This window comes from Dermochelys coriacea, chromosome 3, assembly GCF_009764565.3.
Source record: "Dermochelys coriacea isolate rDerCor1 chromosome 3, rDerCor1.pri.v4, whole genome shotgun sequence".
Taxonomy (NCBI): domain Eukaryota; kingdom Metazoa; phylum Chordata; order Testudines; family Dermochelyidae; genus Dermochelys; species Dermochelys coriacea.
Genome location: NC_050070.1, coordinates 11701492 through 11717447, shown reverse-complemented (window position 1 = coordinate 11717447; position 15956 = coordinate 11701492). Strand labels below are relative to the sequence as shown.

The following is a 15956-nucleotide window of genomic DNA, read 5'->3' as shown; positions in this document are numbered from 1 at the left end:
TCCGATGAGACAGATCACAATTTAAGCTGTTCACCCACATTTTGCAATTTTTACCAACCTGCAAGTATTGCTTATATGATGAATTTTACCCCCTCAGCCCTCAAATGATTTCCAACGGGTAAAATGTTTGCAACATTGTGACATTGCATCACAATATAATGAGGTTTTAAAGCAGCATCATAACATTGCAAAGTAATGTGGCATCATGCTTAGACAAAGCTATCATATTTTCTATGATGTCACTATATTAAGTGAATTTGCATCACAACAATGACATGCAAGTGAGTTTTTTTTCAATATGACAAACTTTGAAAGGTGGCCAGTTTAGCACAATCACACAAGAAGCTGAACATATGCCGTCCAGTGATTTGCAAAGCAAGAATAAAAATGTCATTACACTGTAAGAGATCTTTTATATGTAACCCAGTAAGCCATGTGCAAATTAGCAGACATGACTAAGGACAGGCCAGTGTGGGCTACATGCCAGGACAAAGGCAAAGCTTTCTCAGCTGATGTTCATATCCCGGTCTTGATCTAGCTCCCTTTGACACCAATGGAAAGACTCTCATTGTCATGAACAGGAGTTGGAGGGTCCCTACAACCGTCACCAGACTTTACTAGCAGTCTGCAGTAGTGATGGACAAACCCTAAAAGACTGATATTCCAAGTTAATTAAACCTCCCCCTTGAGACTACAGTGGGGGAGGTCTAGGTTGGATATTAGGAAACACTATTTCACTAGGAGGGTGGTGAAGCACTGGAATGGGTTACCTAGGGAGGTGGTGGAATCTCCATCCTTAGAGGTTTTAAGGCCTGGCTTGACAAAACCCTTGTTGGGATGATTTAATGGGAGTTGGTCCTGCTTTGAGCAGGGGATTGGACTAGATGACCTCCTGAGGTCTCTTCCAACCCTAATATTCTATGTTCTATGAATTCTATGATTCTACAAAGTTTGGCTAGGAATCTCATGAGAACCAACTTTACCCATGAGCTTTCCAGCTCTGCTTTCCAGTTGCTGGACTGAAACTAATGAAATAGGCTCATTCTTAGTATTTTACTTCTGTTTCCAGTGCTGGCCAGCCCATGATTACACAGAGAAGCAACAAAAATGAAACATAATTTGAGGCAGGCTGCTAGGCAGAGGGCAAAAACAACTAAATATCTTAAAACTTTCAACAAGATTCATTAGCGGTTGAGTTCTAGGAATGGATAAAACTTAATGTGGATTTCCTATTTAATCAAACCACCCCTAGTCCAAAACACATTTTATGGAGCGCAGAGAGAGGCCCCTAAATACAAAATTTGGTTTGATATGGAATGTGGATTTTGAAAAAAACAGAATCATAGAATTATAGAACTGGAAGGGACCTCAAGAGGTCATCTAGTCCAGTCCCCTGCATTCTATATTATCTACACCATTCCTGATGGGGGTTTATCTAACGTGCTCTTAAAAATATCCAATCATGGAGATTCCACAACCTACCTAGGCAATTTATGCCAGTGCTTAACTACCCTGACAGTTAGGAAGTTTTTCCTATTGTCCAACCTAAATCTCCCTTGCTGCAATTTAAGCCCATTGCTTCTTCTCCTATCCTCAGAGGTTAAGAAAAAACATTTTTCTTCCTCCTCCTTGTAACAACCTTTTACATACTTGAAAACTGTTATGTCGCCTCTCAGTCTTCTCTTTTCCAGACTAAACAAACCCAATTTTTTCAGTCTTCCCTCATAGATCATGTTTTCTAGACCTTTAATCATTTTTTGTTGCTCTTCTCTGGTCTCTCTCCAATTTGTCCACATCGTTCCAGAAATGTGGCACCCAGAGCTGGACACAATACTCCAGTGGAGGCCTAATCAGCGCAGAGTAGAGTGGAAGAATTACTTCTCCTGTCTTGCTTACAACACTCCTGCTAATACATGCCAGAATGACGTTCGTTTTTTTTGCAACACTGTTGACTCAGATTTAGCTTGTGATCCACTATGACCCCCAGATCCATTTCCGCAGTACTCCTTCCTAGGCAGTCATTTCCCATTTTGTATGTGTGCAACTGATTGTTCCTTCCTAAATGGAGTACTTTGCATTTGTCCTTATTGAATTTCATCCTATTTACTTCAGACTATTTCTCCAGTTTGTTCAGATAATTTTGAATTTTAATCTTATCCTCCAAAGCACTTGCAACCCCTCCCAGCTTGGTGTCATCCGCAAACTTTATAATTGTACTGTGTATGCCATTATCTAAATCACTGATGAAGATATTGAACAGAACTGGACCCAGAACTGATCCCTGTGGGACTCCACTGATTATGCCCTTCCAGCATGACTCTGAACCAATCACAACTACTCTCTGGGAATGGTTTTCCAACCAGTTTTGCACTCACCTTATGGTAGCTCCATCCAGGTTGCATTTCCCTAGTTTATTTATGAGGTCATGTGGGAAAGTATCAAAAGCTTTACTAAAATCAAGATATACCATGTATCCTGCTTCCTCCATATCCACAAGGCTTGTTACCCTGCCATAGAAAGCTATCAGGTTGGTCTGACAAAATTTGTTTTTGACAAATCCATACTGACTGTTACTTATCATCTTATTATCTTCTAGATGTTTGCAAATTGATTGCTTAATTATTTGCTCTATTATCTTTCTGGGTTCAGAAGTTAAGCTGACTGGTCTATAATTCCCTGGGTTGTCCTTATTTCCCTTTTTATAGGTGGGCACTATATTTGCCCTTTTCCAGTCTTCTGGAATCTCTCCCATCTTCCATGACTTCTCAAAGAAAATCGCTAATGGCTCAGATATCTCCTCAGTCAGCTCCTTGAGTATTCTAGGATGCATTTCATCAGGCCTTGGTGACTTTAAGACATCTAATTTGTCCAAGTAATCTTGTTCTTTCCTTATTTTAGCCTCTTCTGATCCTAGCTCATTTTCACTGTCATTCAATACGTTAAATGTCCCATCACCACCAACCTTCTTGGTGAAAACCAAAACAAAGAAGTCATTAAGCAACTCTGCCATTTCCACATTTTCTGTTATTATTCCCCCCCACCCCGCCCCTACTCACTGAGTAACAGGCCTACCCTGTCCTTGTTCTTCCTCTTGCTTCTAATGTGTTTGTAGAATGTTTTCTTGTTACCTTTTATGTCTCTAGCTAGTTTGATCTCGTTTTGTGCCTTGACCTTTCTAATTTTGTCCCCACATGCTTGTGTTATTTGTTTATATTCATCCTTTGTAATTTGACCTAGTTTCCCCTTTTTATAGGACTCTTTTTTGAGTTTTAGATCACTGAAGATCTCCTGGTTAAGACAGGGTGGTCTCTTGCCATACTTCTTATCTTTCCTATGCAATGGGAAAGTTTGCTCTTGTGCCCTTAACAATGTCTCTTTGAAAAACTGCCAACTGTCTTCTATTGTTTTTAGACTTGCTTCCCATGTGATCTTACCTACCAACTCCCTGAGTTTTCTAAAGTCTGCGTTCTTGAAATCCATTGTCTTTATTGTGCTGTTCTCCCTCCTCCCATTCCTTAGAATCATGAACTCTACCATTTTATGATCACTTTCATGCCCCAAGTTCAATCAGTTGAGTCTTGATTCATGGTATTTCTTGGGCCTATCGCCGATCTATAATAATAACCAATAGCATCTATTTCTTATATAAAGAAAAGGAGTACTTGTGGCACCTTAGAGACTAACAAATTTATTAGAGCATAAGCTTTCGTGAGCTACAGCTCACTTCATCGGATGCATCCGATGAAGTGAGCTGTAGCTCACGAAAGCTTATGCTCTAATAAATTTGTTAGTCTCTAAGGTGCCACAAGTACTCCTTTTCTTTTTGCGAATACAGACTAACACGGCTGCTACTCTGAAACCTATTTCTTATATAGCATTTTTTATCACTAGATCCCAAGGCACTTCACAGTCTTTAGTGTCTCTACCCTGACTATACCCCTGAGAGTTGGGACAGTGCTATTGTACCCATTTCAGAGATGAGGAGCTGAAGCACAGAGAGGCTAAGTGACTTGGCTGAGTTCAGAGAGGAAGTTGGTGGCAGAGCAGCTAATTGAACCGAGGTCTCCCAAGTGCTAGACAAGGGCCCTAAACAGTCTCTCACCAGTCATACGAGCATTCCCGGCAATGGTCAGTGCGCTCAGGTGGTGCTGGAATGCTTGGCCCACATGCTGGAATTGAACGCCTTCCAAATGGATGTGACTGTCCTCACCCTGAAAAGCCTGCACAATAACAACGGCCCCCATGTCCCGGGATCCTAGCATCTTCTCGCTCCTCTTGTACAGACATGCCGAGGCATCTGAAATACAGCAGAGAGAGTCTGTCAACGGCACAGCTCCACAGTGAGTCTACACTCCATGCAAAGTCCTAAGCCATGTCTTTCCATGCATAAGAGCTGATCCTTTTTAGAGGGACGTATATTGAAACCCGCAGGAAGCTGAAGTCATTTTATGCTTCGGTAAACTCCTTCTGTTCAATTCTAAATAGATCTGTGCCTGGGAAAGATGAATTTGACATTGATTTACTTTGGGTCAGATTCGTGAAAAGGTGATTGGGCATGGATGTATTTGAATTAAACTGCAATGAGAACACTTCAAAATTTTTAATGAACATTAGCTCTTCACAGTACCTCTCGGAGGTGTAAGTAAGGACTATTACCCCCACCTGGCAAGTTGGGAAAGTGAGACACAGAAGTTAAGTAGCAACTTGCTCAGGGTCAAAGATGGAAGCAGGGCTCCATGACTGGCACTCAGATCACACCTCTCTCTTGTTGGCAGAAGTTAGAGAGGATTTAAATGGGCATTGAGTATGAACAATCCCCGTGCCCCTAGAGATGGCTCTTCCAGGTCAGACATAAGGCACACAGGTGGGTAGCATATGGAGATTTGTACTACCACTCCCCAAGTTGTGACTATTCTGAGGCTAGAGAGAGAATTTCAATCTCTGACACTGTCCGGTCACTTTTAATAGCACTATTTTACTTATTTTCTTTTATTTTTAAGACAGAAATGTAACAACAAAATCCCACTGCGATGCTGGCAACCGAAGTGCCAGCTCATGCCAGAGCTGCAGGGCAATTCACTTGTGTATTAGTATAGATTAAAATGGCTGGTAAATGTAGAAGAGTGTATTTGGTGCTTAAACTTCATGAGTGGGATGTTACGTGCATTGTTTTCACTTATCTGTATCCCGTTATAATGGAGTAGCAAACATATAAATTGTATTCACCCCTGTAACTAAGTAACCCATCAAATGAGCCATCAAATGAGAAAGAAGCCTTGTGCGATTCAAACAAAGAACATGGTTTCATGGGAACCATGAAAAGCCTTTTGGGAAACTTGCAGTTTATTACATCCCCGCCACCATTTGGAATTAGAAACTGTGCCTCACCTGTGCATATATTTTACCTGCCTTAACCTCTGAATAACTCTCATTTCCTTTTCTTAACTAATAAACCTTTAGTTAGTGTACTATAGTATTGGCTACCACTGTTGTCTTTGGTGTAAAATCTAGAGTACCAATTGATTTGAGGTAAGTGACTGGTCTCTTCGGACTGGGAGCAACCTAAATGTGATGTGATTTTTGGTTTAAATGACCTTTTATCACAAAGTCCAGTTTGTCTGGGTGGCAAGATAGATTGGAGAGTCTAAGGGGACTGTCTGTGACTTTATGATGAGACTGGTATAAGTGATCCAGGAGTTCACATTTGTTACTGTTTTGGTGAAATCGAATTATAGAACACACCACCAGATTGGGGTGTCTGCCCTATTTTCTGACAGTCTGCCCTGAGGTAGGCACTGACAGTCATGAGCCGCTCTAGACAATCTGACACCCACCCAAATCATCTTCTTGTTATTCCACTGACAACCACAGCTTCACTCTAACACAAATAAAACCACTCCCACTCCTCCCACTTCTAGTGCATGTCAGTGACAATAGTCCTGGGTGCCAGAGTAAATTCATGGGGCTGTACCAGCAATTGGCTGTTGCATACCAAATGAAATCTTGTGTCAAAAGTTTAAAGCAGACAGAATTTTAGTTTTAAAGGAAAGCATAGGCAGTCAGCAGTCCTAATTATCAATCCAAATTACAGTCACTGGGTGTGGTTCTATTCTCTTTTATGCGGGAACCCTGGGTGAATCAGGAACCCCTTCCTGGAAGTCAGTGGAGTTAGATAAGCATAAAACCACTGTAAGTGTGAGGAAATCAAACCAATTATTGTTATTTCTCCAGGTTTTCCAAATGCACTTAGCAACATCCTAGTCTTCTACACTCAAGAGTACAAAAAGGATTGGAAGATTTTCTTTAAGTCACTAACTAGTAAACACAATTAAAAGTTTAACATAATATGTACATGGAAACATTATTTTCAAAAGATATCCTCTTTTTTACCACCTTAGGCTCATTAAAAAAAGGTGGTGATGGGGGGGCGGTTCCGAAGATGGCTTGCAACAACAACATGAAGCTAACACATCTGCAAGATAACAAGAAAATTCAGCTCAACCCCTGAGACGACATACTTCCATGTCAAACAATGTCTGGAAAGATAAATTCACTTTCCTGGCGCTGAGTGGGCTTCAAAATTATTCTGTTAAGAAGGATTTCTAACAAAATGATATACCATAATGTGATGTCAAAGTAACAATACTGCCTTTATTTATTTCTTTTTCTCCAAACATGTCTCTATCCAAAGAATCTTCTCACCTCCTGACACACCTGCTTTGGCACACTCCTTTAGGTGGGACATCCTCTCTCTGGTGAGGTTTCCTCGGACAACAATTCTCCTGCTCAGCAATGCCACAACAGCTTTCAGAGCAAAGTGATTCCCATGCACCCACTCTTCCCCAGAGCTGTGAGGGTACCTATACAAAGCATAGCAAGCAACAGATACAAGAACATGACTCCCGGAATATCTGCAGGAAGCATCCATTCATCCTGAGCTTGAAGATGGAAACTTCACAATTCAGAGCTGGGTCCAAACTAGTTTTGTTAAGTTTCAGGGTCTAGCTCTGAGTCCATCTCTATTTCATAACTACAACAGCAAATTCCTGTGAAATATAAAAGGGTTTGGGAGTATGAAAAGACTCTGGTTGGTTTAAAAAGGTTTCAATGGGTTCTATGCAAAAAAAAAAATCAGAATGAAATCTGAATCCACCAGGTTCCTTCATTATGATCCTAAATTCACAACAGGCTCATAAAAAAGTTCACCAAGAGTGAACCCAGGCTGAGCTTCAAGAGTATGAGCCAAGTTATGCTCTCAGGTGGCATCTGTATATTTCAGACAATTGTGGTATGGGGCCCAATTCTATTGCCATTGCAATCATTGGCAAATCCTCACTGGCTTCACTAATTTAGTAATATTTTTGTTGCAGTTTTATACGTTTGAGCTTTATTCATGTATTCCATCCTATCTCTATCCTATTCAGAAATATAGCTGGTCAAAAAAAAAGGGGGAGGGTGAGAGGGGAACAGAAAATTTTTATTTTTGGTGGAAATTCAAATAATGAAATATTTTAGCCAAAACCCAACATATTTCTAGTTGGAAACGTTACCATGATATTTCAGGACAATTTACGTTTGAGTGCCTCATGCTCCTATTCTCTTCTATAGGCCAGGCTCTGTGGTTGGACTACCTCCCCCATGCTGAAACGCGATCGCTTCTCTTAGAGACAGGAAGTGCTGCATTACATGAGTCCCAAGCCATGGTACATCATGGGAGATATAGTTTGGCCAAGAGCCCAGTGAATACAGCAGATTAGGGCAGAAGGCAATCAAACTACAGCTTCTGGGAGGCCCTGTAGGGGCATTTCCAAATCAAAATATTTTGGTTTTGGACATTCAGTTAGTCAACAACATCAACAACCACAAAATCAAATTCTTCCAAAGACACTTTTTGCAAAAAATTTCATTTAGTCAAAAACTCAATTTTCCAGTGAAAAATAGTTTCACTGGAAAATTGTTGATCAACTGTATTCAGAATATATTGGGCCCTAATGACCTCCAATATTGGTTTTCTTGGCCAGCATTTTTCAGGCAACTAGAGACCAAATATAGGACTTACAGATACCCACCCTTACCACACATTATTTTACTCTGTACTCGACTTTAATAATTAACAGCATCAACCTCTAGTAACCTGAGTAATCTGTAATGTTATCTCCATCATGGAAGCCTAGAGTACCGGTACTGGGCAGCCAGGACCATCTCAGAAACCACTATCCAAAAAAAATGAACATTTTTATTATATTGGGGTTGTTTGTTTTTATTTTTGGAAATGCCCCCGCCGTATGTGCCCTGGCAAAGAAAAGGAAAATTAAACCAAAACAAATATGCTCAATGTCCAATAGGGTCATTCTACTAAGAAATAAATGTTACCTAACTCAGCTTTGCAAATTCTATTCTCCTGCTCAGAGTAAATTTTTTTTAAGTGGGTTCAGAAAAATATCATCGGAGGGTTTTGGGGGGGAGGGTTCATTATCATAAATAAGGGTGAGAAGCTGGTTTTGTGCTTAAGGTTGTAGAGTTTTTAATAACAGTTTTGAAGGTTTAATTGCTATGAAAAAGCTCTCCACAGATTGTTCCAAGTCCACTGGCTGGTTCTTGGTTTGCTCTTGATGCACACCGGAATGTATCATTACAGGGTGATGTCACAGTTTCTGTAAAACTTCTCAAAGAAAGGTATTTATATAGTATCATCATCACTTTTTATTGGAATTGCTGCAATTCCTGACCCTGACTCCCATGCTTTACTGACTTTTTTTCTACACATGAAAAATAATCTGTAATAATTTAAAGCAGATTAACTATTCTGGAATAAGAGCATCTAGGGAGTTAACCAGGAATACTTAATTAAGAATAGGAGTACTTGTGGCACCTTAGAGACTAACAAATTTATTAGAGCATAAACTTTCGTGAGCTACAGCTCACTTCATCGGATGCATCTGCATCCAATGAAGTGAGCTGTAGCTCACGAAAGCTTATGCTCTAATAAATTTGTTAGTCTCTAAGGTGCCACAAGTACTCCTTTTCTTTTTGCGAACACAGACTAACACGGCTGCTACTCTGAAACCTTAATTAAGAATAACTTCCTTTGTAGACAAGCCCCAAGTTAGCTACCTGTCGTTGGGATCCCCCAAAACCCACTAACCTGAGAGGCGATCTAAGGTAGAGCTCAGTGTTGTTCACTGCCTCAATTGTGACAATTTCCTCTTGCTGATACGTATCTCCAGAACCGGTTCCACTCACAATAACTTCATCCCCAGGCTGCCAGTCAACAGGCTCCTCTAGGAATAGCCTACTGTCGTTAACGCAAGCTGCTGACTTCAGGTGTGTGAACACCACTTCTGGCACCCAACCTAGGAATGATACATGAAGAAATGAACTGGGTAGTTATCAATCACAAAAGAGAACTCGACAAATCACATTAGCTGGGTGCTTAGAAAATACTGGATAATCATTCAGACTATGACCAGGAGTACACTAAAAAGTTACATGGACTCAGCTACGTTCCTCAAGGGACGTGAAAAATCCACACCCCTGAACAACGTAATTAAGTGTAAATAGTGTTAGGTAGGAAGAATTGTTACCACCTCTCGGGGAGTTGTATTGACTACAGCAGTGGGAGCACCTTTCCTGTTGCTTTAGTGTGTCTACAGAGAAGTGCTGCAGCTGTGCCACTGTAGCGGTTTAAGTGTAGACATAGCTTTTGCAGCAGTCATTCACTGACTTGCAGCTATAGCAGTGGCTAGACTAATGCTACAAAAGAGTATCTGTGAACATTTGTTGGATTAATAAAACAGAAACACTGTCACAGCAAATTCATGGTTTTCCCATTCCACTGATTTCATTTGCTGCGAACATAAGAACAAGTGTAGTTGGTTGTTCAAAAGGATCTTTGTGGAAAGTGAAAGCCTTGTGAAGATGCCCAAAAACAAGTGTTTGTGCCAGATGCATTTGCATAGACATCTCTAAATCAGAGAACAGAAAGAATATCATGGCTGATATATTCAAGAGACTAGTGATTGCCCCACAACTGGGAAAATCTGGCCATTATAAGCTATAATTAAAAAAATACTGAATTGTTAATGATATTTCAGTGCTATACACAATTACTGTAGTTTTCCTGAATATTTTTGTTGCATTGTTTTATTTTTTGTTTTACACATTTTTATGGAAAATATGTCTCCAAATCCCAATCTACATTATTACAGTTGAACAATCTTAAATGCCTCATAAATTTCCATTTCATATCATCTGCTTTCTTGCTTCTTGTCCTGAACTGCTGTGCAATGTAGTGCTGTGCTGTTGAAGGGTTGCCATGTTCTGCGCAGGAGATGGTTGCACATGGGTGTTCTGGGATCCTTCTGGATGAAATGCACCAGATACGGTACATAACAAATATCTAGATCATTCTCTCTTTTAAAACCATTTGAAAAAAACCTCTGGCCAGAATAATCCTGTCAGGAACTGAATATGGCTTAAATAATATGTTGATGAATAACTATTAAAATAAAGGTTTCAGAGTGGTAGCCGTGTTAGTCTGTATCAGCAAAAACAACGAGGAGTACTTGTGGCACCTTAGAGACTAACAAATTTATTTGGGCATAAGCTTTCATGGGCACTCCTCATTGTTTTTATTAAAATAAAGTGAGGCATTGCCTTTATCTCTTGATTATAGCATCTCTCCACACTGCTTTGGGAATCCTGTCTCAACCCTATGGATCTTTATCTAGACAGAACCTTAATGTGGATATGACTTAATAAATTATAATTGACTCATCAAAGAAACGTTGGGAATATAGTTATAGTACAGGGGTCGGCAACCTTCGGCACGTGCCCCATCAGGGTAATCCAAAGGTGGGGCATGAGACATTTTGTTTACGTTGACTGTCCCTGCGGCCTGCTGCTTCCCGCAGCTTCCACTGGCTGGGAATGGTGAACTGTGGCCACTGGGAGCTGTGGGGGCCGTGCCTGCAGATGGTCAATATAAACAAAATATCTCGCTGCCCGCCTTTGGATTACCCTGATGGGCCACGTGCCGAAGATTGCCGACCCCTGTTATATTACAAGTATCTCTCTGAAGATGACATCTAAGGACTCATCTACATGTGAAACACTACAGCAGCTGTGCCACTGTAGCGCTTCAGTGTAGACACTGCCTATGCTGATGGGAGGACCCCTCCCGTTGGCGTAGGTATTCCACCTATCTGAAAAGCAGTAGCTAAATCGCCAGAAGAATTCTTACACCCACCTAGTGCTATCTACACCCGGGGTTAGGTCGGCTCAACTACATTCCTCAGAGCTGTGGATTTTTCACACCACTGAGCGATGTAGCTGGGTCAACCTAACTTTTTAGAGTAGACCATGCATAAGGGAATGGAAATGACCTACTGAGGGTAATAATACTCTGAAATCCTTAGTGAAAGGTTCTGCATAAAGTCAATGGGGAATGTGTGGCCCCATTGAAATCAATAGGCAATTTGCCATTACTTCAATGAAGCCAGGATTTGACCCAATAAACCTAAACAAAAGACCTCGTAGAAACCTTTTTTTTTTAAACTAAAAGGTCTTGGTTTTGTGATTGTTGTTGAAAAATAAGATTTCAATGAAAATGACATTTTTGGTCTTTTTCAACAAGGGCAATTTTTTGATGACTTTTTTGTCTTTTTTGCTAATAAAATTTTGGAGAAAAATTTTCAACACATTTCTGAATGTTTTTGAAATTTTGAAAATGTTCCATTCCAAGTGAGGAGAAAAAATCCCATGCTCTCACTTTTTGTAGTTATTTTATTTTTTATTTTTCTCACTTTTCTCTCCTGCAAATCAGTAAATAAGTGACAGAAGGGAGGTGAAAAAACATTCAAAATTCATTTTTTTAAATGAAATAAAAAACGTTATTTAGAAAAAATGCATTTAAAACCTTTTGTCCACAACATGGGGGAAAATCATAAAATTTTTAACACAAAAACTTTCTTTTTTCCAGGAAAAAAAAATATGTTAAGCTCCACTTAATACACTTATTTACAAATCCTCACAGTAGCTTGCTGAGATAGATTCTAAAGGTATCCCCAAGTAGAAGGGTAAAAGGAGACACAGGGTATATCTACACTACGAAATTAGGTCGATTTTATAGAAGTCGATTTTTAGAAATCGATTTTATACAGTCAATTGCGTATGTCCACACTAAGCGCATGAAGTCGGCGAAGTGCATCCTCACTACCATGGCTAGCATCGACTTACGTAGATGTGCACTTTGGGTAGCTATCCCACAGTTCCCGCAGTCTCCACCACCTATTTTAATTCTGGGTTAAGCTCCCAATGCCTGATGGGGCAAAAACATTGTCGCGGGTAGTTTGGGTTACAAGTCGTCAGTCGCCCCTCCCTCTGTGAAAGCAACATTAGTCAATCGTTTCACGCCTTTTTTCCATGCAGACGCCATACCACGGCAAGCATGGAGCCCACTCAGCTCAGCATCACTACTGCTGTTGTGTCCGGGGTGCTACTGTCAGCAGATGGTGCAGTAGGACTGCTAACCATCATCATACACCGCTTCTGCTGCAATTCTGCTCTCCTGCTCCACAGCGACGAGCTCGGGGGATCCATTCTGGTCCTCCTGGGTGCTGTACAACTGCTAACTGTCATCATCCACTGCTTCCACTGCAACTCTGCTCTCCTGCAGACGCCATACCACGGCAAGCATGGAGCCCATTCAGCTCACCGTCACTGCTGCTGTTGTGAGCATTGTAAACACCTTGCACATTATCCTGGAGTATATGCAGAACTGGGCTAAGAGACGCCAGCACGAGGAGGATTTTGATGAGGACATGGACACAGATGTTCCTGAAAGCACAGGCTGTGGTAATTGGGACATCATGTGGCAGTAGGGCTGGTTGACATAGTGGAACGCTGATTCTGGGCCGGGCAAACAAGCACAGACTGGTGGGAACACATAGTGTTGCAGGTATGGGATAAAAGAAAAGGAGTACTTGTGGAACCTTAGAGACTAACAAATTTATTTGAGCATAAGCTTTTGTGAGCTTCATCGGATGCGTGCAGTGGAAAATACAGTGGGGAGATTTTATATACAAAGAGAACATGAAACAATGGGTGTTACCATACAAACTGTAATGGGAGTGATCAGATAAGGTGAGCTATTACCAGCAGGAGAGAAAAAAAAATCTTTTGTAGTGATAATCAAGCTGGACCATTTCCAGCAGTTGACAAGAACATGTGAGGAACAGTGGGGGGGGGGGGAATAAACATGGGGAAATTGTATGGGATGATTCCCAGTGGCTGCATAAGGCCACTTTCCTGGAACTCTGTGAGTTACTTTCCCCCACCCTGAAGTGCAGGAATACCAAGATGAGAGCTGCCCTGACAGTTGAGAAGCGAGTGGTGATAGCCCTGTGGAAGCTTGCAACGCCTGGCTGCTACCAGTCAGTCAGAAATCAATTTGGAGTGGGCAAGTCTACTGTGGGGGTTGCTGTGATCCAAGTAGCCAATGCAATCATTGACGTTCTGTTATCAAGGGTACTGACTCTTAGAAATGTGCAGGTCATACTGGATGGCTTTGCTGCAGTGAGGTTCCCTAACTGTGGTGGAGCAATATCCCCATCTTGGGGATATCCCCATACTTGCCAACCAGTACATAAACCACAAGGGGTACTTCTCAATGGTGCTGCAAGTACTGGTGGATCACAAGGGACATTTCACCGACATCAACGTGGGATGGCTGGAAAAGATGCATGACGCTCGCATATCTAGGAACTCTGGGCTGTTCAAGCAGCTGCAAGAAGGGACTTACTTCCCATACCAGAAAATTACCATTTGGGTTGTTGAAATGCCAATAGTTATCCTTGGGGACCCAGCCTACCCCTTGCTCCCATGGCTCATGAAGCCTTACACAGGCATCCTGGACAGTAGTAAGGAGCAGTTCAAGTGAGCTGAGCAAGTGCAGAATGGTGGTAGAATGTGCCTTTGGACGCTAAAAAGCTCACTGGTGCTGTTTGCTGACTAGGTCAGACCTCAGTGCAACCAACATTCTCATTGTTATTGCTGCTTGCTCTGTGCTCCATAATATCTGTGAGGGTAAGGGGGAGACATTTATGGTGGGGTAGGAGGTTGAGGCAAATCGCCTGGTGTCTGATTTTGAGCAGCTAGATACCAGGACAATTAGAAGAGCACAGCAAGGCACACTGCACATCAAAGAGGCTTTGAAAAACAGTTTAATGACTGGTCAGGCTTTGGTGTGACAGTTGTATGTGTTTCTCCTTGATGCAAACCCGCCCCCTATGTTGATTTTAATTCCCTGTAAGCCAACCACCCTCCCCACTTTGAAATAAAGTAACTATTGTTTTGAAACCATGCATTCTTTCTTTATTAATTAAAAAAAATGAGATAGCGGACAAGGTAGCCTGGTTGGGGCAGGGGAGGAGGGAAGGACAAGTTTACATTGTTTATTGTAGCCACACTAAAAATCAAACTGAACTGACAGCCCTCTGTTGCTTGGGCCATCCTCTGGAGTAGAGTGGCTGGGTGCCCGGAGCCTCCCTCCCACCCCCGCATTCTTGGGCGACTGGGTGAGGAGGCTATGGAACATGGGGAGGAGGTTATACAATGAATGCAGTGGGGGTCTGTGCTCTTGTTGGCTTTCCTGCAGCTCCAACAGATGCTTCATCATGTCCATTTGCTCCCCCATTAGTCTCAGCATCGCGTCCCACCTCCTCTCTTTGCGCTCACTTAATTCTTTCCTGGCCTCTGCCACTGAATGCCTCCATGCCTTAAGCTGTGCCCTATCAGTGCGGGAGGACTGCATGAGCTCAGAAAACATGTCATCACAAGTGCGGGTTTTTTTGCCTTCTAATCTGTGATAACCTCAGGGACGGAGATGATAGGGGGAGCGTAGAAACATTTGCACCTTGAGGGAATAAAATTGGGTTGGCTTTTTATGCCTTCATAACATGTGGGAATGTTTTCAAACTACAGCACCCCCGTTTCCCAGAGCAAGCAATGGGTTGGGTTTCACATTTAAAAGGAGGGACTGCAATATTCGGGTAGACGTCCAGCACACACCTACCCCCACCCCACCGCGTGGCTATTCTCTGGGATGATCCCTTTTAGCCAAGTGCAAACAGTCCAGCTTAAATGGGGTCCTTTTACTGTTCCCTTACAAAAATTCCTCTATTTCAACCAGGTGACCATGTACACTATTTCTTTTAAACCCTGTCCTGTAGTTACAAATGTGCACTCACCAGAGGTGCCTTCTCCAGCTTCAGGGTCGGGGATCCCGCCTTGGGAGGGTATTGGCTCCAGGGTGATGAAAAGGTCCTGGCTACCAGGGAGAATGGATTCACCACTTGCCTGCTGCGCATTCTCCTCCTCTTCCTCATCCAAAAAATGCTCCTCTGTGCGGCATGAGACTCCCTCCTTGCAGGTGTCCACAGACAGTGGTGGGATAGTGGTAGGGTCCCCCCCTAGAATAGCATGCAGCTGTTCATAGAAGCGGCATGTATGGGGCTCTGACCCGGAGTGACCGTTCGCCTCCTTTGTCTTTTGGTAGGCTTGCCTGAGCTCCTTAACTTTCATGCAGCACTGCTGTGTGTCCCTGGTATAGCCTCTCTCCACCATGCCCTGTGAGATTTTGGCAAATATATTTGCATTTCTTCTTTTGGATCGAAGTTCGGCATGCACAGATTCTCCCCATACAGCGATCAGACCCAGAGTCTCCCTTTCAGTCCATGTGGGAGCTCTGTGATTCTGGGACTGCATGGTCACCTGTGCTGCTGAGTGCTGCTGAGCTCGCCACGCTGACCCAACAGGACATGAAATTTAGAAGTTCCCGGTGATTTTCCTGTGTACCTGGCTAGTGCATCGGAGTTGAAAGTGCTGTCCAGAGCGCTCATAATGGAGCACTTTGGGATAGCTCCCGGAGGCCAATACCGTCGATTTGCGTCCGCACT

General features: G+C 42.3%; 1 protein-coding gene across 5 annotated transcripts in view; it reads right to left on the bottom strand.

Moving 5' to 3' along the window:
- PKHD1 (PKHD1 ciliary IPT domain containing fibrocystin/polyductin) overlaps positions 1 to 15956 on the bottom strand; it is a 405193-nt gene that overhangs the window by 197639 nt on the left and 191598 nt on the right. For 4 of the 5 annotated variants that reach the window (XR_006279695.1, XM_043510113.1, XM_043510114.1 and 1 more), the window contains exons 38-40: positions 9146 to 9353; positions 6703 to 6860; positions 4103 to 4297 (exon numbers count right to left, since the gene is read on the bottom strand). Coding sequence is in view for 4 of the 5 variants with exons in the window: in XM_043510113.1 (XP_043366048.1) it covers positions 4103 to 4297; positions 6703 to 6860; positions 9146 to 9353 (561 nt within the window). In the remaining variant the exon portion in view is untranslated. The remainder of the gene's footprint in view (positions 1 to 4102; positions 4298 to 6702; positions 6861 to 9145; positions 9354 to 15956) is intronic. The other variant, XM_043510115.1, reaches the window with a different exon arrangement.